General features: G+C 51.6%; 1 protein-coding gene across 1 annotated transcript in view; it reads right to left on the bottom strand.

The window, feature by feature from the left end:
• TRPV1 (transient receptor potential cation channel, subfamily V, member 1) overlaps positions 1-22,602 on the bottom strand; it is a 43,004-nt gene that overhangs the window by 2,001 nt on the left and 18,401 nt on the right. Inside the window, exons 7-15 of the mRNA XM_015406879.1 lie at positions 19,397-19,561; positions 17,715-17,810; positions 17,551-17,621; positions 16,255-16,420; positions 13,596-13,662; positions 11,237-11,559; positions 6,519-6,646; positions 5,486-5,601; positions 70-199 (exon numbers count right to left, since the gene is read on the bottom strand). Of these exons, the coding sequence (XP_015262365.1) occupies positions 70-199; positions 5,486-5,601; positions 6,519-6,646; positions 11,237-11,559; positions 13,596-13,662; positions 16,255-16,420; positions 17,551-17,621; positions 17,715-17,810; positions 19,397-19,561 (1,262 nt within the window). The remainder of the gene's footprint in view (positions 1-69; positions 200-5,485; positions 5,602-6,518; positions 6,647-11,236; positions 11,560-13,595; positions 13,663-16,254; positions 16,421-17,550; positions 17,622-17,714; positions 17,811-19,396; positions 19,562-22,602) is intronic.

Genomic DNA, 22,602 nt, shown 5'->3' with positions numbered 1-22,602 from the left:
TGTCAGCAGTGCACCTTTGGGGAATTATCATTTCTATAACTAAACAGAGAGTTATGAAACGATACAAACTTTGGGAGAGATTTCTTCCGGGCTCTTCGGTCTTCTGAATCCAAATCATCTTCCGAAATGGGTTTGAGTGAGCCTTCCCGCTTGCCGTCCCTTAGCATCGGCACCAAAGTCTTCCAGTTTTTCCCTGAAACTGAGATCAAAACCAGCTTTTAAAGGTGCTCCTCTTCCAACACCCCGCCCCTCTCACCGTTTTCCTTAGGGGGGGAAACGATAGCAATGTCTGTGGTTCGAGTAACTGTTGATTCACACAATCTTTTGTCGCATGGCGGTGCAGGCTGGCATGAGCGCAGAGGACTGCGTTTGGGTAGGTGCACGGAGGGGTCTTGCAGGTAAAGGAAAGTTTATTGGGGGGAGAGCACCCAGGCGAGCCCGATCTCATCAGGTCGCAGAAGCTAAGCAGGGTCAGCCCTGGTTAGTATTTGGACGGGAGCAGGGGTCGTTTCCTAGAAAAGAGGTGCAGGAGCTCATTTGCATAGCTCATTTGCATATGCCACACACCCTGACAAAGGACAGGCATGTTTAACATGAGTTAAGAGGCATATGCAAATGAGTTTAAATCCCCCCCCCCCGGTCTCTGCAGAAGCGGAGAGACTCAGGGGGAGAGGCAGGCATGTCTGCCTCCCTGTCCTTCCTGTCTCCAGCCAACCCACCGCAGCGGGCTGGCTGGAGACGGGAAGGACAGGGAAACAGATATGCCTGGGTTCCCTGCCTGATCTTCTCCAGGTGCCCCGCGACTGCGGGGCACCTGGAGAAGATCAGACAGGGAACCCAGGGCATTTAAATCCCCTCCTCCCTGAGTCTCTCCATGGGAGGGGGGCCTGGGTTCCTTACTGCCAGAATGCCGCTCCGGGGTGCTCCGGCAGGAAATGACCCCTGGATGGGAGACTGATGGGAAATTTTGAGTCAGCTTGACCAGCCTGGGCTAAAATAATATTTTTTCTTAAAAGTTATTCTTTGGCTTTGTCATGTTCTGAACCCCTTGTTTGGGGCCACAAAATTCTCCATCAAGACCCCCAAGGAAGTCCAGCGTCGCAAGGCAGAGGCAGGCAATGGCGAACCACCTCTTTTAGTCTCTCGCCTTGAAAACACTACGGGGGCTGCCATAAGCCCACACGCAGACACAGACGCACACACACCCCTTGTTGTGGAGCATCGTTAATGGCAGTTGCTATCCAAAGGGAAAGTCATTTCGACACGGCCTGTCTTGCAGTGACACAGATACACTCAGGATCTTCAGCGGCCATTTGCAAGTGAGTTTTGCAGTTTCACACAGTAAAATCCAGTTGCAAAGTATATTGGAAGTCGATTGAAAGTGCATAATTCAGCGTGTGTGAAAGCTGATCTGGTCAGACGCTAGCTCTGTGCCTAGCCTACACGGCAGGGGAGGGGGAGAGAAGTCGCAGGCAGTGTTTCCTCTAAGCTGAGTTAGTGTGAGCTAGCTCACATTTTTTTAGTCTCCGGCTCACACATTTTTGTCTCAGCGCAGGAAGGACGGCTCCAGAGCAAACTCATTCATGCAGTAGCCAAATTGCTCACTCACAACTTTAATGCCAGTAGCTCACAAAGTAGAATTTTTTCCTCACAAGACTCCACAGCTTAGAGGGAGCATTGGTCGCAGGCCAAAACTCCATGAGCCACTGCCACCTCAGCCAAAATGGCTGGAAGCCAAGTCTCATAGTCACAGACACTGCTTGGCCACACCCTCACCTTGGAAAACTGGGGCGGGAGGGCAGATAGCATCACATAGAGGCTGGGTTCGGTCCAAAGGACCCCCTGCAGCTGAACCTGATTCTAAAAGTTGAAATAAAACCAAATTTCAAAATGGCATGGAAGACTTGGGTTACCTGTCCCTGGTGATGTCACCAGTATTATCCAATCGGAGGCCATGACACTCACACAACTGTGCGCTTCACAGATGTCGTGACTAGGGTGGCCGGCTCCGGGTTGAGAAATTCCTGGAGGTTTTGGGGGTGGAGCCTAGGAAGGGAGGCTTGGGGAGGGGAGGAGCCTCAGCAGGGTATAAAGCCGTACAGTCCACCCTCGGAGGTGGCCATTTTCTTCGGGGGGAACTGATCTCTGTAGTCTGAAGATCAGTTGTAATTCTGGGAGATCTCCAGCTACTATCTAGAGGGTGACAATCTTAGTCATAACAGCAACACATGACACTCTGGGTGTGTGTGTGTGTCTGTGTGTGTGTGTGAATTATAGTTCCTAGTTAAAAGAAAACAGTGTGAGTTGAGTGCTGGGGAAATGCCTTTTGCCCGTGTGAAGAAATGCATTTTTTCCTGGGAGGTTTGAAATCAGCCAGTCCTCCACTTTGTGTTTTAACAGTTTTTTTTTCCCTCTGGGCAAAGAACAGGCTGGAAAGCAATGTTCCCTCTAAGCCAGGGGTGTCAAACTCATTTGTTATGAGGGCCAGATCTGACATAAAGGAGACCTTGTTGGGCCGGGCCATGTGTGTCGTAAAATGTAATGCCAGGTAGCGGAGATATAAACTTTATAAAGGACACAAACACAAAGGGGTTTTTTTTTACTTGAAATAAAAACATGCTTAAAACATTAGCACTCTTGCAATATTTTGTTATCAACAGTGTCTGATAACTGACACCTCTTGCTCTGAATTACTGCATCATAATGTCTGTGCTGTTGCAATCTTGAGTATGCTATTCAGGTGTGTATCTGTAAGCTGCAAACCTATGATGATGATGCAGCAGCAGAACTGGAAGAAGCAGAAGCAGAAGACAGCCAGTTCCACTGCGAACCTGAGAGAAGCCCTCTGGGGGCCTAATCCGGCCCCCGAGCCACATGTTTGACACCCCTGCTCTAAGCTGAGTTAGTGTGAGCTAGCTCACTGTTTTCTTGCCTCCGGCTCACACATTTTTCTCTTAGCTCAAAAAGGATGGCTCCAGAGCAAACTGATTTATGCAGTAGCCAAATCACTCGCTCATAACTTTAACGCCAGTAGCTCACAAAGGAGAATTTTTTGCTCACAAGACTCCACAGCTTAGAGGGAGCATTTCTGGGAAGGAGGAAGTCAGTCCAATTGCTCCCCAGATTTACCGTCATATAAATGCTAATAGGTCTAGACAATGGGATGGTCAAGCTTACCCCTTCTCCCCCCTTCCTCCTAGCAAGGGACAGAGATGTGAAGGACTTTAGGCTAGAACAGATCCAGGAATAATCTCCAGGAAGAAATGCTTCTTTGACCTGGCCTAACCGGGTCAGTGGGTGGAGAAACGGATATGATAAAAACTCCTTGCAGCAGGAAGGGGCTCTCTTTTCCTTGGGTGCTGCATCCAGGAGTGCACCCCGTCCTCTCCACTGGCAAGGCAGCCACTGACCATGTGCTTGCTCCAAGAGCTGGAGTAAGCTTCAAGGTAAAGGAGATTCTATAGGGATCTGTAACATCCAAAAGTCCGCATGGTCAAAGCAATGGTATTCCCAGTAGTCATGTATGGCTGCGAGAGTTGGACTATAAGGAAGGCCGAGCGCCGAAGAATAGATTCTTTTGAATTATGGTGCTGGAGAAGACTCTTGAGAGTCTCTTGGACTGCAAAAAGATCAAATCAGTCAATCCTAAAAGAAATCAACCCTAACTGTTCCCTGGAAGGCCAGATAATGAAACTGAAGCTCAAATACTTTGGCCACCAAATGAGAAGGGAGCACTCCCTGGAGAAGACCCTGATGCTGGGAAAGATTGAAGGTCAAAGAAGACGGGGACGGCAAAGGATGAGATGGTTAGACAGTGTCATAGATGCAACGAATATGAAATTGAGCCAACTTCAGAGGACGGCGGAAGACAGGAGGGCCTGGCGGGAGATGATCCATGGGGTCACGAAGAGTCGGACTCGACTGTGCGACTGAACAACAACAACAAAACATCCAAAGCAAAAGGAGCCTGTCATATTTTAACATCTTGTATCGGCCGCTGCGGCGGGACTGGCGCAACTCGCGCCGACTTCTTTGAGATCACCCAGAGAGGAACGGGGTTCGGGAGGCACATTTGGGGGCCAGGGAGACCCTGGCTCGAAACCCAGGAGGGGACGCGCCCGAGAGAGAGTCCGAGAGCCCTTACCAGCAGTTTGTATGGATATTCTGGGGAGAGGCGCCGGGCGGGCCGCTGCTTCCCCACACCGGCAAGATTCTAAGGCGGAGATACAGAGAGAGACACACGTGGAACAAGGGAAAACTACTGTAGAAATGGGTGGATGGGAAGCACATGGGAAAGATTGTTAATTGCATGTAATGTTGATTGTGAGACTGAATAAAGCTGAGAAACGGAAGGCACCGGGGAGGAAGCTGGATAGGATCGTGAGTAGCGAGAGAGAGGGGTGCGAACGAACGATCACGCCAGGAACGTGAGCTGGTGTATGCCCTCAATACACACTCCGTTCGAATTCTGAGGTGCCTGTTCGACGCAGCCAGAAGTCTCACAACGGCAACGGGACATTCAGAGGTCGGGAGGAACAAAGATCTCGACACATCTGATAGGGCATGTATAGAGACAGGGACAGAGGATTTGCATTTTACCGCTTTCTTTTGGATACCTTGCTGAAACTGGTGCTGTGCTAAAAGTATGCTTGTGAACATTTTCTTTTTAATAAATACTTTATAACTTTGGATGCTGTGGATGGTTCTCTGTACCACATAGACTTCCACTGTCTCAGACGTGCTATTTTAAAATGGACGCTAGGGGGAAGGCAAGCAGTTGGCAAGTGACTATTCCTCCAAGGGCACACAAAGCTGTAAACTGTCCCCATGGTGACCAGACACTGGGCAGCAGGAGACACAGCGGCAAGGCCTCAGAACAAGTAAGTGAAGCTGGGACTCCTGTCCCTCCCAGTGGATAATTCTGGCAAAAGGTCAGGTGGTGGTGGCAAGCTACCCAAGAGTGGAAGAAAAGCCTCTCCAGTGTGAGGAAAACCCATTCCTGGGCAGGGCCTGTGGGCCAGAGCAGGGCTGTTCTGCCATAGCCTGTAAGGGAAGAATTCTGGATTCTCCACAAGAATTGAACACCTGTGCATCGTTTCTTATATCAAAGAAGAAGAAGAAGAAGAAGAAGAAGAAGAAGAAGAGATTAGATTTATACCCCACCCTTCAGTACCCAAAGGAGTCTCAGAACGGCTTACAAACGCCTTCCCCTCCCCACAACAGACACCCTGTGAGGCAGGTGGGGCTGAGAGAGCTCTGACAGAAACGGTTCTTTTTCAAGAACAGCTCTTATCAGAGCTACAGCTTGCCCAAGGTCATCCAGCAGGTGCAAGTGGAGGAGTGGGGAATCAAACCTGCTTCTCCCAGATTAGAGTCCCCGCTCCTAACCACTATACCAAACTGGCTCACAGAAGGCACAGAAAGGCCCTCCCTGCCCACAGAAGAGGATGAAGCCCAGCTCCTTGAACGTTGCCAGCTTCCTCACCTCTGCCATACTTGAAAGTAAAGCTGAGGTTGCGTTTCAGCTCCTCGCTGTATCCACCAGGGTCTTCGTTGATGCCCAGGTTGGTGTTCCACGTGGACCAATTCACCTCATCCACCCTGGGAAGGAGAAAGTCAAAGAGGCCACATCTCTGGCGGCTGCCGTCACGGGGAGTCAACCCCTTGCCCAACCCGAAACTCGGCAAGCTCCAGAAATAAGACGGTCCTCTCTGAAGCAGTGTGAAAGCACAGGGAGAGGCATCTCTCCATTCAGAAAAGCCTTTTCCCTGCAATCTTCCTGACCAACACAGGATGGGGGTGATGAGGAGGAAGAGGTGGAGTTATACAACAAGGAACAGGCTTGGCCTCCTAAGGGCAGGTTGATCCCTGCCCTCCCCAGGGGTCCCCAGGTACAGTAATCGGTTTGGGAAGAGCAGACTGGATCTTGTGTTTGGTTCAGGCCAAGAGGGAGTAGGACATGCTGGAAATACCCCTCCCCTCCCCACACTCAGTCACTTGCAATGGCTTCAGACGGGGATGTGTGTTGGAGTGAGCAACTCAGGATGCCTGGAGGGGGGGGGCGCTACATCCCTCTAAGTGTGTGTAGGTGTTATCTCCTTGAATGGGATGCCTCTCTTTGTCTTGACCTGGGAGCTGCCCTCTGACCCCTCCTCTGTCTCTGACCTCTCTGACCTCTCTCTCCAACATATGCCCTTCCATGGAGACACATGTCTCTGTAGGTCTCGCCCATGGAGACAATGCCCTCACACTCCCACACACAGGGAAAGTACTCTTTCGATTAGGCTTCTCTCTCTTCTTTTTGACTGCAGCCTGAATGTGCACTGGGTCTACAAATGGAAGTTTACCTTTTTTGCAATGTACTTTTTGGGAGATCTATTTACTGCACTCGGTATCATGCTTCTACGACTAGGCAAACTCTGCGTACAGTCACCAAATATCCCAGCAACGTGTCGGAGATGGACTCTTGGTTCCCCCGGCATCCTCACCACTCCCGCGACCGAGACAGAACGGATTACCTGAAGCACCACCTGTAATCATCCTTGCCGTCAGGAGTAATCCCCACCAAAACTTGCTTCCCCGACCGGAAGGGGTTGACGATGCAGTTCCAGTAGCTGTTTTCGATGTTCAAGATGGTGATGGCTCGCTGCACGCAGGGAGGAGGAAGAGAGAGCAAAAGGAGAATGCGGAAGTTGCAGGCACTTGATTGATTGATTGATTGCTGCCAAGTCACAGCTGATTCATGGCAAACCCCCTGGTGGGGTTTTCAAGGCAAGATTTAATTGATGTTTTATAATCTATTATGAATGTATACTGCTTGTCAGTTCTTGGAAGCCGCCCTGAGCCTGCCTAGCGGGGAGGGCGGGGTAAAAGTGAAACAAACAAACAAACAAATAAATAAAAGAGACATTCAGAGATGCTTTGCCATGGCCTGCCTCTGTGCAGCAGCCCTGGTATTCCTTGGAGGTCTCCCACTGAAATACTAGCCAGGGCTGACCTCGCTTAGCTTCTCAGATCTAATGAGATCAGGCTAGCCGGAGCTCCCCAGGTCAGGGCAGGTATTTATTTAAAGCAGACATGTTAAACATACGCCCCAGGAGCCGGAACTGGCTTGTCCAGGGCTCTTATCCGGCCAGCAAGCAACTGGGGTGAATCAGTCCAAATGTAGACCGGAAGGGCCTCTATTAGGGTCCCTCCCTTCCCCAAATGCAGAGCCAGTTTGGTGTAGTGGTTAAGTGCGCAGACTCTAATCTGGGAGAACCGGGTTTGATTCCCCGCTCCTCCACTTGCACCTGCTGATGTGACCTTGGGCCAGTCACAAGCTCTGGCACAGCTGTTCCTGAAAGAGCAGTTTGTGTCAGAGTTCTCTCAGCCCCACCCACCTCACAGGGTGTCTGTTGTGGGGAGGGGAAGGGAAAGGAGTTTATAAGCTGCTCTGAGACTCCAAGTGAAGGGTGGGGTATAAATCCAATCTCCTCCTCCTCTTCCTCCCCAGGGTCTTCCCCCAGATTTCCAGGGACTGCCCAACCCAGAGTTGGCAACCATAAGGGGAGAGGAGGGCCGGTTTGGCCCCAAGCTCTACTGAGGAGGGATATGGGTCACGGTCAGTGGTAAAATATCTCCAGCACCTGCCGTTACATTTTATGGCACACAAAGTGACATATATGTCAGATGCCCTCATAACAAATGATTTCAACACCTCTGATTTAGAGGGTTATAAAAGGAGAACCACAGAGCCCTTTCTGTAGAAGCAGACGCCCATGTGCTCCCCCCTGCCTGAGGTGAGATGCTGCTGGATTTTGCAGCTTTGACTTGGAAACCCCTTCCCTTCTCCCGCAGGCAGGTTTTTATTTTTGCCCCATTTTCTGTTTCCTTGAATGGCACTTTCCCCATTAAAATGTACATTTTTGGGCCAGATTCTTGCATGCAAATGGCACATCATGTTTCTGTGCGCACACATGGCATAAAAGGAATGGCAGCTACAAAAATAGACAAAATTAAAAGGTGCATAATAATAATAACAACAGCAGCAGATGGAAAGCAAAAAGAAACGGAAGAGGGGAAGGAAACTGGTCGATTCTTGGTGAAAGATAATCCAACCTGCACCCCTGGAAGAGGGCAAGCCAGATTCCATGCCCGACCTGACCAATGAAAATCAAGTTAATTGGTGTAGCATTGTAAACAGATGGGAAGATATATATATATATATATATATTGGCATTATCTTGACTAGTCTTATCACATGCTGGGAAAGTGGGCAGATGTGAACAAGATGCAATTTAACAAGGATAAGAGCCGAGTTCTACATCTGGGTAACAAAAATGAAGAACACGCATACTGGATGGGGAATACACTTCTGAGTAGCAGTGAGTGTGAACAAGATCTTGGGGTAAGGGTGGACCGAAAGATAAACATGAACAACTAGTGTGATGTGGTGACAAAAAAGGCTAATGCAATATTGGGGTGTATCAGCAGAGGCATGACATCCAAATCACAAGTTGTCATAGTGCCACTGTACACTGTACACTGCATTGGTCAGGCCACACCTGGAGTGCTGTGTGCAGTTCTGGGGGCCTCACTTCAGAAAGGATGTGGACGGAATGGAGCGGGTGCAGAGGAGAGCGACGGGGATGATGGGGCCCCCGGAGACCAAGCCCTGTGAGGAAAGGCTGAGGGACTTGGGAAGGTTCAGTCTGGAGAAGAGGAGGTTGAAGGGGGACAGGATAGCTCTCTTTTAAGTATCTGAAGGGCTGCCACTTAGAGGAGGGCAGGGAGCTGCTCCTGTTGGCAGCAGAGGAGAAGACTCGCAATAATGGGTTGAAATTAAGGGCGGGAAGGCCCCGGCTGGGTATTAGGAAAAACCTTTTTACAGTAAGAGTTGTTGAACAGTGGAATCAGCTGCCTGGGGAGGTGGTGAGCTCCCCCTCACTGGCAGTCTTTAAGCAGCATCTGGACAAACCCTTGTCAGGGATGCTCTAGGCTGATCCTGCATCAAGCAGGGGGTTGGACTAGATGGCCTGTATGGCCCCTTCCGACTCTGTGATTCTATGATTCATTGTGACTGCCAATGTTTTTCAATTACTCTGGACACTTCCTTGGAGGAGCACTTCGTGTGCAGAAAGCAGCCAAAGAGCGTGTGAAGGCTAAAGGAGCAGACAGCGAAAGGGAGGAGGAGCAGAGAGGTTCTCTCTGGGACTGGGGGTGCAGTCTTGGGGGGGGGAGGGCTGCCTGTGTTGCCCCTCTGGGAGCACAAGGCCTCTAGGAGCATCTTTCCCTCCCTCCTCACACACCCGGCTTGCATTTTTGTAAACACAGCTGATATCGCAAAGGCCCAGGAATCTTCACGGCTCTCTCATCTAAAGAAAACCAAACCTTGTAGCACTGCCTTTGAAACGGTCACTGCGTGGCAAACGGGTAGCAGGGGACACTATTCTCAAACCTCTCATAATCTGCCCTGCTTCTGCAGTTCAGGGGAGGAGAGGAGGGGGCTGGTGCTCAAGCGCCACCCCATGGTGACAGGTGGTTTTGCACTTCGGTCCCCACCAGCACCTTCGTAAGCTGCAGCTCCCAAGTTTACACAGGGACGTCTTTGCAATCACTCTGGCTAGAGACAGATAAACACCTCCACCCCCCCAAAAAGTTGAAGGTGGTATGCAAGAGCCAGGAATCTTCCCTTTCCCACTTCTTTTTGATAATGTTGGTGTTTCTGAGTCATTGGTTTCTTTTGTGCCATTGATGCAAAAACAGGCCTCGGTCCTGGCAAGAATATTCTTACCATATTTCATCACTATGGTCGGGGAGAAAGAAAGAAAGAAAGAAAGAAAGAGGGAGGGGAAGGAAGGAAGGAAGGAAGGAAGGAAGGAAGGAAGGAAGGAAGGAAGGAAGGAAGGAGAAGAGATTGGATTTATACCCCACCCTTCACTACCCAAGGGAGTCTCAGAGCGGCTTACAAACTCCTTTCCTTTCCCCTCCCCACAACAGACACCCTGTGAGGTAGGCGGGGCTGAGAGAGCTCTGACAGGAACTGCTCTTTTTCAAGGACAGCTCTTACCAGAACTACGGCTTGCCCAAGGTCATCCAGCCAGGTGCAAGTGGAGGAGTGGGGAATCGAACCCGGTTCTCCCAGATTAGAGTCCACGCACTTAACCACTACACCAAACTGGACGGAGAGGACTTTGGTTGTATCCCATTTCTTTAACACCATGATTTTGTTATATGACGGAAACAAAGTCAGCTGAGGAACACACACACACCTGATGCAGATAAACCCAGGCACCTGCAAAGGATTCTGGGGTGACCACACTCAGTTCATGTGGGACAAAGGACAGGGTCTCTCCACAGAGCAAACTCAAACACTCCCCTTGCCAGCCCCTGTCTTTCTTTGAGCAAGTGAACAACCTTTCTTTGAGAAAGTGAACAAGCAAGTAGACAATGGTGACCTTATATAGTTGGGACTTTCAAAAGGCTTTTGACAAGGTACCTCACCAAAGACTCTTGAGTCAACTTTAGCAGTCATGGGATCAGAGGGATGGGTTCTCTTATGGATTAAAACATAGTTAAACGACAGGAAGCAAAGAGTAGGAAGCAATGGACAGTTCTCACAATGGAGGGAAATAAGCAGTGGGGTCCCACAAGGATCACTATTGGGGCCAGGACTATTTAGTTTATTCATCAGTGATCTGGAACTGGGGGTGAGGAGTGTAGTGGCCAGGTTTGCAGATGACACCAAATTATTCAGGATGGTGAAACCCAAGGCTGACTGTGAAGCGCTCCAAGAGGACCTCCACAGACTGGGTGAGCGGGCGACAGTGTGGCCAATGAGGTTCAGTGTTGGTAAGTGTTAAGGGGATGCAGATTGGGACCAAAAATGCCAACTTCAAGTATAGGCTAAAGGGGTCTGAACTTCCTGAGACGGAGAGGGAAAAGGATCTTGGGGTCTCAGTGGATAGCTCGATGGAACTGTCAATCCAAGTGTCCTCAGGGGCAACGTTCCCTCTAAGCCGTGGAGTCTTGTGAGCAAAAATCCTACTTCGTGAGCTCCTGGCATTAAAGTTGTGAGCAAGCAATTTGGCTGCTGCATAAATTAGTTTGCTCTGGAGCCCTCCTTCCTGAGCTAAGGCAAAAATGTGTGAGCCGGAGGTTTAAAAACTGTGAGCTAGCTCACACTAACTCAGCTTAGAGGGAACACCCCAGAATTCCCCGGAGCCCAGCCTGAAAGCCACCAACACACACCAACCTGGAGCTTCCAGATGCTTTTGCTCTCCTGGGCGATCTTGTTGACGGTTTCTCCCATCAGGGCAATGAGCATGTTCAGGAGGAGGATGTAGGTGAGGATGACGTAGACCACCAGCAGGAGGATGAAGACGGACTTGAAGCGGTAGTTCTCCGTGAACTCCAAGTCGCCCATCCCGATGGTGAACTTGAAGAGCTCCAAGCAGGTGTAGTACAGGTTGTTGTATGCCGCAGAGGTGCGGGGGCGCTTGGCCTGGCACGGGTGGACGCAGTGGCTCTGGTTCGACTCCTGCCCCTCTTCGCCGTCCTCGATGAGGGTCACCACAGCTAGGACAAAACAGACGAGCATCATGGGGGAAGGTGAGGGAGAAAGAATGGCAGGAAGGCCCAAGTGGTTTGGGGGCCAGAGAGAACAGAAGAGAAGCCGTGTTGGATCAGGCCAATGGCCCATCTGGTCCAACACTCTGTCACACGGTGGCCAAAACCCAGGTGCCATCAGGAGGTCCACCAGCAGGGCCAGAACTCCAGAAGCCCTCCCACTGTCGCCCCCCAAGCACAAAGAATGCCCCAGCAGAGTTCTCCAGAATCATAGTTTGAGAGCCACTGGGGAGTAGTGGTCTGAATGTCAGGCTAACTTTTACAAGATCCAGGTCCAAATCACTGCTCGGCTTTGAAACTCCCCTTGAGCCGTCCGTTCTCCCTCAACCTAACCTACCTCACAGGGTTGTTGTGAGGGTGGAAGGGAAAACCTATTGCGCTGCCCTGAGCTCTTGGGGAAAGGGCAGGATGACAACGTGACAGATAATCAAACGAGTCCTGTAGGGACCTCAGATATGCAAGAAGGCACTGCCGGAATCTAACTACTGATTTTTTAAACCCGCTTTTCACACCCCAAAGTGCTCACAGACATAAAAAATGAATACAAAAGAGGAATTGAAGGAGGTCACCGTTCCCTCTCAATGGAGAGGCGGTCAGCTTCCTTCCCCCTCTGACCCACTCATAGATGGGTGTTGGTAGCCCCCAGTCCTATACTTTACCAGTTGTTCCAGTCTTCTCACCTTAAGCCACCTGACTCCCCACCCCACCCCAGTTGCCAACTCTGGACTGAGAAATATGTGGAGATTTTGGGGTGGAGCCTGAAGAGGGCGGGGTTTGGGGGAGGGGAGGAGCCTCAGCAGGGCCTGATGCCACAGGGTCTCCCCTCCAAAGCAGCCAGTCTCTCCAGGGAAGCTGACCTCTTTTGTCTGGAATTCAGTTGTGATTCTGGAAGATCGGCAGGCCAGTGTTCCCTCTAAGCTGAGTTCGTGTGAGCTGGCTCACAGTTTTTTAGACTCCAGCTCACACGTTTTTGTCTCAGCTCAGGAAAGATGGCTCCGGAGCAGACTAATTTTACGCAGTGGCCAAATCACTTGCTTTCAACTTTAATGCCAGTAGCTCACAAAATAGAATTTTTGATCACAAGACTCCACAGCTTAGAGGGAGCATTGCTCCAGGCCCTGCCTGGAGGCTGGCAACCCGATCCCCCATTGAATAATTTAACTGCAATACTGAGCAGAACTTTGGCAGCAGCCTTGGTACCACGTGTGCAGCTGAAACTGAAAGAGAGCAAGATTCCCAAAGAGCGCTGTCAGCTCTTTAGACCTTGGCTGCGGTGGCTCAAGTGGTTAAGACGCTGAACTGCAGGCTGTGGAAGGTCAGTAGTTCAGCAGTACGAGACCTGAATTGCCGCATGACGGAGTGAGCTCCCGTCTCTAGTTCCAGCTCCTGCCAACTTAGCAGTTCGAAAGCAAGAAATTGCAAGTAGATAAATAGGTACCCCTTTGGTGGGAAGGGAACAGCGTTCCGTGCGTCTTGGTGTTTAGTCATGCCGGCCACATGACCACGGAAACGTCTTCGGACAGCGCTGGCTCTTCGGCTTTGAAACGGAGATGAGCACCGCAACCCTAGAGTCAGACTCGACTGGCTTTTAAGCAAGGGAACCTTTACCTTTACAGGTTCATCATCTAATCCAGTTGTTCCTGGCTCACATTTGAGCTCCAGTTCCAAAGCGAAGACCCGCTGGCCTGGAACAGACCTGAAGGTCCTTAACAGTCACCCCTTTCCTCCGCTCCCAGTCAGGAGCACTCCACGTGTGTCAGTTCAGCCACTTAATCCATGCCACAGAAGTAGCTGAAGGCCAGGAGAAAAAGAAGTGTGATGCAGAAAAGTCCACTCCTGATTCAAGCGAGGGAAACAACAGTGAGGGTTTGAAAGCCCAGGGAAATCTCTGTGGAAACAAGCCAGTCTGGCCTGTGCCCCCTGGAACCCCCCAGCTGTTGCCTCGGGGTCTGCCTCTATCCCCATCCGGACAGCCACTGAATTACCTGTTGAAAACCCCAGGTGGAACAGAAGGTAGACCGCGATGAAACGGAGGAGATCTCTCGTCATCATCTGCAGAGGAGAGAAACCATTGGAGACCCCTCTAGAGCGAGGGTGTCTGTTGCAAATCCCACCTCTCTTCAGAGAGCCGGGAAAGCCAAAAAGCCAACATCCTGGAACTGCAGTCACAACAAACCTCCCAGGAGAGCATCTTTTTCAGCTCAAAGAATTTCCTCGCTTGGTGACCCGCTTTGGCGTTCCTGGGAAGACGTCCCTGGCGCTGAGAGGACAGCCTTTGAATTTGCTCCATCTTTCTAGGTTCGGTCTCTGGGATCTCAGCCTCAGGTCACAAAGCTAGGAAAGCCCAAGGCCTCGGGGAGCTGCTGCTGATTCAGGGACCAGCAGCCTGGCTCAAGGGGAAGTGTTCATTTTGGAAGGGGCATAGTTCAGAGGGATGGGCTATGCTTAGACTGTGCCTGTTTGTAAAGTGCCGTCAAGCCATAGCTGACTTATGGTGACCCCAAAGGGAGGGGTGTCAAACATGCGGCCTGGGGGCCAGATCAGGCCCCCGGAGGGCTTCTCTCAGGCCGGCAGTGAATCTGGCTGTCTTCTGCTTCTTCTTCCAGTTCTGCTGCCGCTGCTACGTCATCGTAGGTTTGCAGCTTACAGATACACACCTGAACAGCATACTCAAGATTGCAACAGCAGAGACATTTTGTTGTAATAATTCAGAGCGAGAGGTGTCAGTCATCAGACACTGCTAAATAAACAAAATATTGCAAGAGTGCTAATGTTTTAAGCATGATTTTATTTTAAGTAAAAAAAACCCAATCGTTGTGTTTGTGTCCTTTCTAAAGTTTATATCTCTGCTACCTGGCACACGTGACCCGGCCCAACAAAGTCTCGTTTATGTCAGATACGGCCCTCATAACAAATGAGTTCGACACCCCTGCCATAGGGTTTGCAAAGCAAGAGGTGTTCAGGGGGAGTTGCCAGTGCCTTCCTCTGTGTTGCAACCCTGGACTTTCTTGGTGGGTTGTCCATCCAAATACTAACCAGAGACGACCTTGCTTAGCTTTCTGTCAAGAGCTCAGACTCCAGCCCAGGGGTGTCAAACATATGGCCCACAGGCTGGAACTGACCCATCGGGGGCTCTTATCTGGCCCATGATCAACTGGTCATGACCTTTATTGCCAGAGGACAGAGGCTGTGCATCATGTCCCTGCAGACTGTGCCAGTGCTAATGCTTCACGAGAAGCAGGACGGTGGGCATCAGGGAAATACTTTAAGGAAATACTGTAAAAGTGTTAATGTTTTAAGCATGTTTTAAGCATGTTTGTATTTTGACTAAAAAATAATACTGTTAATTGGGTGCCCCTGTGTCCTTTATAAGAAGAAGAGATTGGGTTTATACCCTACTGTCGTGCCCTGGGGTGTCCCCTGGCCTTGGAGGAACACTCGCCGTGTCGGCTTTGGGCTTCGGAGGGAAGCGAGAGCCTCAGATATGGACGGGTCGGGGAGTTTCGTCACTCCCCGAGTCACCTTCCTCGGGGTCGGCAGCCGCGTCTCCGTCTCTCTCGCTTGCCTAGCCAGTCGCCTCCGATATCCTCCTTGACTCTCCTTGCTTCCCTCCTTTTATCCTCCCCGCGTCCCTTGGTAACACCCCCCCCTTTCTCTTCCCCGTCCTCTTACTGCTTCCTCCACCTGCCCGTCACCTCTTCTGTCCCCCCTATGGTGTGTTTCTCTCCTAGGCCCGCCCTCTTGTGATTCCCCCTGGATCTTGCCCTGAGTCGGGGAGTATAGGGGAGTGGCCACTTCCGGTGAGCCTAAAGAGTCTGCCGCCGTCTGCCGCAGCGTCTCCAACCGTTCTCCCTTAGGTAAGACCGGACTTCTCCAGTCGCCTCGCACTCGGGACCGTGCACCAACCCTTGTGTCAGCGGCTGAGGAGATGAGCCTGTCTCTGCCCTTTTCTCCGCCGTCTTTCTCCGTGGAGGGAGTGGGGTGGGCCTTCCAAGGGCTTCTGGTTGTCCACCTGTGGCCTGTCCCAGATGACGGCGGCTGCGACCCTCGTTGCCCCCGAGTTACGTCTTCTGGGGTACGCCGAGGGTCCGGCGCGGGGGTCTCCCTCTGGCTTACAAACTCCTTTCCCTTCCCCTCCCCACAACAGACACCCTGTGAGGTAGGTGGGGCTGAGAGAGCTCTTTCAAGGACTGCTCCTTTCCAGAAGAGCTCTGACAGAACTAGGGCTTGCCCAAGGTCATCCAGCAGCTGCAAGTGGAGGAGTGGGGAATCAAACCTGGTTCTCCCAGATTATTAGAGTCCGCGCACCTAACCACTACACCAAACGTTTATGTCTCCTGTCCCTGGCATTACATTTTATGGCACACACGGCCCGGCCCCCAAAAAAGCGACATTTATGTCAGATCCGGCCCTCGCGACAAATGAATTTGACAACCTGTGCTCTAGGCAGTCCTAAATTCAATCCCAAGGATCTCACGTGGGCTGGCTCAGTGGAGAAACCCTTCTCTGCTCAAAATCTCAGAGCGCCAGCACCAACAGACGGAGGCAGAACAGGGCTAGACGGAGCAGCTGACCAACCTGACAGGAAGTCGCTGCATGACCAGCCAGCGCTTCTGCTGACTTAACGCTCCAGCCCGGACTGACCTTCTCAAGCATGACCGAGTAGATGCCCATCTGCTGGAAGCCACGGGTGTAGTAGAGGAGGTTGGTCCAGCCCATCGCCAAGGCGAAGACCACGAAGGCCACGTAGTGCTCTTGGCCCAGGAAGTACAGCAACGCCGCGCCCAGGAGGAGAACGGAGTGGGTGAAGCTGCGAGGGAAGCAAGGAGGGTATCCCTTCAGCAGCAAGAACTGGTGGGTGGCCGGCTTTCCCACAGTGGGTTTTTGAGGCGGCTTGTCTTGTTAAATGCGTCCGGGTTTCCCCTTCCCTTACGGATAGCGTTGTTGGCCACTGTTTGTTCTGTACGCTTTCTCCACTTTTATTTTTCAGACCACCTTTGCAGGAAACTAAAAAAAACATAACCCAGCAGAGCAGCCACTGGAAAAGGATCCTGTCTGTAAGGGAGGGGGAAACCAGGGGTTACCAAGTCCCACTTGGGAATATTGTTGCAGAGGGTATAATGCCACAGAGACCACCCTACAAAGCAGCCGTTTTCTCCGGTGGAACTCATCTCTCTGTCATCTGAAGATCAGTTTGCTATTCCGAGAGATCTCTAGCCTCCACCTCTGACAACATATTCTAGAAACACTTAAGGATTTCAGCAAGCTAACCCCCCCTTTTCCCTTGAACTGACTCTCAGCTCTTCTCAGTAGTCCCTGCCTCCAGAACCATGCTCAGCCCTCATTAGGCTACTTTTGAGTTTCTTTTGCTTTTTTTGTAGAAAAAGCCCAGCAGGAACTCATTAGCATAATAGGCCACACCTAACAGCTGAAACTCATTACCATATTAGGCCGCACCCCCATGTTACCAGAAGTGTGGTCATCTAGCCACACCCACCTTTTGCTTCTTATTCTGTTTACCTTGTTTGTTGTCAAAGCCCAGGGCCTTTTTTTGTAGCAGGAACTCCTTTGCATGTTAGGCCACACACTCCTAATGTAGCCAGTCCTAATGAGTTTCTGCTGTTGGACGTGGCATGTTATGCTAATGAGTTCCTGCTGGGCGTGGCCAACTCTGTTCCTGTGCGTTCCTGCCCAAAAATAGCCCTGGTGCAAACATTCCGTGGTTAGTTTATAAAATCAGAATTTCTGCAGACCCGGAGAATCTCCCAAGTAGGCAGAGATCCCTCCTTGCCTACGGGTTGCCTGGCATTGTTGCTTTCCTGATTGGCGGTGGGGGGGGGGGGTAGCAGCCCCTTTGTGGGGGGGTAGCAGCCCCTTTGCTATCAGGTCAGCAGCTGCAGAGAACGCGTTCAAGCTCAGACTGTACGGAAAAATCCTTACAAGAGGACTTCACTGTGGCTGTCCGTGACGAGGGTCTTCAGTGACGGGCGCCTCTGCTGGAAATATTTGATCTGTAAAGAGCAGGGGAGGAGAGAGGGAGTCTGACACCAGAAGGAAGGCTAGACCCACGGAGAGCGGAAGAGAAACGAAGCAATGGCTCTTACCCCTCTGAAAAAGAAATAGGCGCCCCCCAGAATGCTCAGGATCTCTCCAGTGCTTCGGAGATATTCGCCAGTTGTGTGATTGAAGGCAAAGGGCGGCTGCGAAGGACACAATTGAGAAGTCACAGAACTGGAACCCAGAACAGAGCCCAGGCGTCCAGTGCCCTTAATGATGACTGGAACAGTAAAATGCATTTATGTACTACCATCAAGGGCCACGGTGCTTTATAGGGCAGCATAAGCAACAGTGATCCTTTACAGACCCAAAATGAGCTGGTCTCCGCCCTGAGGAGATTCCATACTGATTGAGGGCAACAGGTTTCTGGAATGCACATGCTGGCAGTCTTGAAGCAGCGGCTGGACAACCACTGGCCAGGGATGCTCTAGGTTGATCCCGCACTGAGCAGGGGGTTGGACTGGATGGCCTGTAGGGCCCCTTCCAACTCTGTGTGATTCTATGATTCTAAGCCCAGGGGCTATGAAGTGGGACTGTTTCCGGGCAACATGCTTGGGCATTTCATAGCAGACAGGCAGAGATTCAGCGGATGAAGCATTTCCAAGTTGCAAACACGGGTGGATGCAGGGGTCATTTCCTGCGGGAGCGCACAGGAGCAGAGCTCCTGCAGTAAGGAGCCCAGGGGGTGTGGCACATGCAGCAAGCCCCGCCCCCTGCCCCCAGCAGCCCTCAGTTGGGCCACAAAGAGCAAGAAGCAACCAGGGAAGTTGCAGAGCCCCCCCCCCCGCCTTCAGGTACAAGCTCTCCCTCCTCTGTAAGGGCAGATCTGCACATTCCCCTCCCCCAATAGCTAGCAATCCAAAACAGTCCAGTGGAGCCTGAGCGGTGCGTGTTGCCTTCTGACGCACTTCCGGTGATGCCAGGGGGTGGGGCATATGCAAACAAGTTATGCTAATAAGTTATGCTAATGAGCTCCTGCACCTCTTTTTCTACAAAATGACCCCTGGGTGGATGGAAGAAGGCTTGCCTGCTGTGTTGTCGCCCATCAAAGGACACGGAAGCCCCACTGACAAAGGCTGGGAGGTGGGGCTTCCAGTGGATAAATTCCAAGTCCAAGCAAGCTTTTCAGGCTGCAGAGTCTTCTGGGAAGGGGAAGAGGATTGCGGGAAGCCAGCAATCCAGGGCTGCCTGTAGGAGTGGGAGATCCTTTCCACTGCGAATAATCAATGGAGGATTGGGGTGACAAACGATGGTGGGGGGTAGGGTTGTCTGGTTCCACATTGGCTACTGGTGGGGGATGGGAGTAGGGCTGACAGATCCAGGTTGCGGAGCTCCTGGAGATTTGGGGATGGAGGCCGGGGAGGACCGGGACCTCAGTGGAGTCCAATGCCACAGAGTCCACCATCCTCCAAAGCATCCATTTCCTCCTGGGGAACTGATCTCTGTCGTCTGGAGATGAGCTGTGATCCTGGGGGACCTGGAGGCTGACATTCCTAGAAGAGGCTTTATTGAAATGCCGCCACGTCAGTTCTGACAAGAAACCCAGAAGTGTCACCACTGCGTTGAGCAACAGTCTGGAAATGTCTCCGATCTCTGTGGCTTACATTGATTTGTCCCCTTCCAGTCACACAGCCGGAAGCGGCAACCCCATTTGACCAGATGCCCGCCTCCCACTGGTTGCCAGCGCCAGCCTGGCAACACTAAGCGCTACGAGAGCAAGTTCCGCTACCTTCTCGCCTTTTTTCGTCGGCCTGAAGTAAGCCGCCACCGTGAGGGTGATGACATGGGAGGCGTAGATGAAGAAGTTGAAGTAGAAGAGGTGCTTCACGAAGCGGTCCCACTTGTCCTGCAGGAGCCGGTTCAGCGGTTCCACCAGCAGCATCTCGTGACGGTTCTGGACGATGGAGGGGCGAGAAAGCACAGGCAGGCATGTCTCCCGCTTCGACACTTCGCCCTAGACCACCCTTCGCTGGGAAATCAGCAACTAACAGCCCCGCGCCAAATCCTTATACCGCTTGTTGTAAAGGACTCAAGGCTATTTTTGGGCAGGAACGCACAGGAACGGAGTTCCGGCTGGCTCCCGAGTTGGCCACGCCCAGTAGGAACTCATTAGCATAATAGGCCACGCCCAACAGCAGAAACGCATTAGGATTGGCTACATTAGGGGTGTGTGGCCTAACATGCAAAGGAGTTCCTGCTACAAAAAAAGCCCTGGGTTTTGACAACAAACAAGGTAAACAGAATAAGAAGCAAAAGGTGGGTGTGGCTGGATGACCACACTTCTGGTAACATGGGGGTGTGGCCTAATATGCTAATGAGTTTCTGCTGTTAGGTGTGGCCCATTATGCTAATGAGTTCCTGCTGGGCTTTTTCTACAAAAAAAAGCCCTGGTAAAAGTGATGTTGCAGGACAAAAATAACTGATCAGTGCCATGTGCCAGGCACATTCTTTAAAGCGAGCACTCTCAGCCGCTGTGCGTGCAAGGTTAGTACTCTGAAGATCCAAACACCTAGGCAGGTGTGGTGCTGTAGGGTGGCCAACCTCCAGGTAGTTACAAACCATGGAGAGAGATCACGGGATGGACGATGGAGAAGAACAAAACACTGGTGGAATCGAAGACTGTTACCATGAGAAATGGCCAGAGTGTTTGCTAAATGAATTAATTACATAGGAATTTCAAGGCTACCCACTATGACAAAGTTTGGAAACGAGATGAGACAGATATGCATGGTCCGTTGTGGTGTTTATGGCGTTTGAATTGTCCCAAGTAAGTTGGACATTCGATAAGAACTCTGTGGATATTTTTCTTCAGCATAATAAATCATGGTTGTTTTGTTCTTCTCCAACCTCCAGGGAGTGGCTGGAGATCTCTTGCAAGTACAGCTTATCTCTAGGTGGCAGAGACCCATTCGCCTGGAGAAAATGGAAGGTGGATTCTATGGCATTCTACCCCACCGACATCCCTCCCCTCCCCAAACCCCACCCTCCTCAAGCTCCACCCCCAAATCTCCAGGTATTTCCCAGTCTGGAGATGGCAACCCTAGTCGTGCTGGCATGCTAACATTGCGCACAAAGCCACCCAGTTCCAACAACATGCGTGCAGAGTCAGACGGGCGAGTTCCATTGCCCTGCTGGTCTCACGCATATGATCAGCCCGGAGAGAGGTCCACAGATTTCTCCAGAAGGAAGAGGAGGAGGAGGGGAAGACTGAATTTATACCCCACTCTTCACTACCCAAGGGAGTCTCAGAGCGGCTCACAGTCTCCTTCCCCTCCCCCTCCCCACAGCAGACACCCTGTGAGGTAGGTGGGGCTGAGAGAGCTCTTGACAGAAACTGCTCTTTTTCAAGGACAGCTCTTATCAGAACTACGGCTTGCCCAAGGCCATCCAGCCAGGTGCAAGTGGAGGAGTGGGGAAACAAACCCGGTTCTCCCAGATTAGAGTCCGCGCACTTCACCACTACATCAAATTGGCTCTCCCCCAAACTGGCTCCCCCCAGAGAGGGGTATGGGTGATAACGGGCAGTGGGGGGGGGCATGAGGCTTCTGCCAGCCCCCCCCCCCGGGCTCCTGCTGTCATGTGAGGCTCAACGGGTGGCAGCCTGAGACGGGGCCTTCTTGGTTGTGGCACAAAAATCAGGCCATTCCCTCTGTAGGGAAGTTCGTCTACCTCTAGGGCTGCCGGCCTACAAGTGGGGCCTGGAGATCTCATGGAATTGCAACTGATCTCCGAACCACAGAAATCCGTTCCCCTGGAGAAAACGGCTGCATCGGAGGGCGGACTCTGTGGCACTGCACCCGCCCCATGAGCCCCCTCCCCCAACCCTGCCCTCCCCAGGCTGCACCCCCCAAATCTCCAGGAATTTCCCAACCCAGAGTTGGCATTTTTTCCACCCACCCACCCCCAAATCTGGTATACTCTTAGGGTGATTTCCCACAAGCGCTGTTCCACGCTCACTCCTCCCTTTTGCCCCGATGGTACGTGTCAATTTCACACAAGCTGCTGCACGGCCGCATTTTGCCCCGCAGCTTCGTGCGATTTCCCCCGCGTCTACTCAGTCCTCGAAAAACAGGATTGAGTAGACGCGGGGAAAATCGCACAAAGCTGCAAGGCAAAATGCAGCCCCGCAGCAGCTTGTGCGAAATTGACACATACCATCGGGCCAAAGAGAAGAGTGAGCGCGGAGCAGCGCTTGTGGGAAATCACCCTTACTGTCTGTCATTCGTTGTGTTTAATTGCTGTGCTACATCCATGGTATACAGGTGTCTCAACAGAATGAATAAATACTACTGAAAGCCACCAAAGGCCTCCAGTGCAGTGTTCCCTCCGGGCCACGTCATTATGCCCAGCCCAAACATCACATGAAAACAAACCACGTGACTTGCTTGGCCCCCTAGAGACTTCCTGGGATTTTTGTCCCCTGTGTAGATGCCCCCCCCCCCCAAGCATCCCTCTCCTTTGCAAGTCAGATCTCTTGGGTCTGGAGTAGAGGGCCAAACCCCTTCCAGTGACTCACCCACTGCACAGAAGGTAGAAAGAATACGTGGAGCTCTAGAGCAGGAGTGTCAAACGTAAGACCCGTGGGCCAGAAGCCCATGGCTTTAATCAGGCCCAGGGATCTTTTCTTTCCCCCTCCTCCCCTTCCTGTCCTCACCCTGTGAAGCTTGAGGCTGCCAAAGTTCCCAGCTCCCTCTATCTTGTCTTTGCCTGCTTTGGGAGAAAGCTCTTCTGGGCTTGCAAAGTTACAAAAAAAATATGGAATGTGTTTTTCCATTAAGGTCTCTGCACCCAGATTGACTACTGAAAAGTACTGGGTTCGCCGCATGGAGGACTCGGACAACGACATGCTGTAGCACACGTTTATTGTACTTCACATAGACAAAGACTAACTCTAACGGCCAACAGGGCCAACTATATACATATCCACCAGCCACC

Source organism: Gekko japonicus, unplaced genomic scaffold, assembly GCF_001447785.1.
Source record: "Gekko japonicus isolate JY-2015 unplaced genomic scaffold, Gekko_japonicus_V1.1 scaffold1175, whole genome shotgun sequence".
NCBI lineage: Eukaryota > Metazoa > Chordata > Lepidosauria > Squamata > Gekkonidae > Gekko > Gekko japonicus.
The sequence above is the reverse complement of the archived record's forward strand: the minus strand, read 5'-3'. Positions and strand labels throughout refer to the sequence as shown.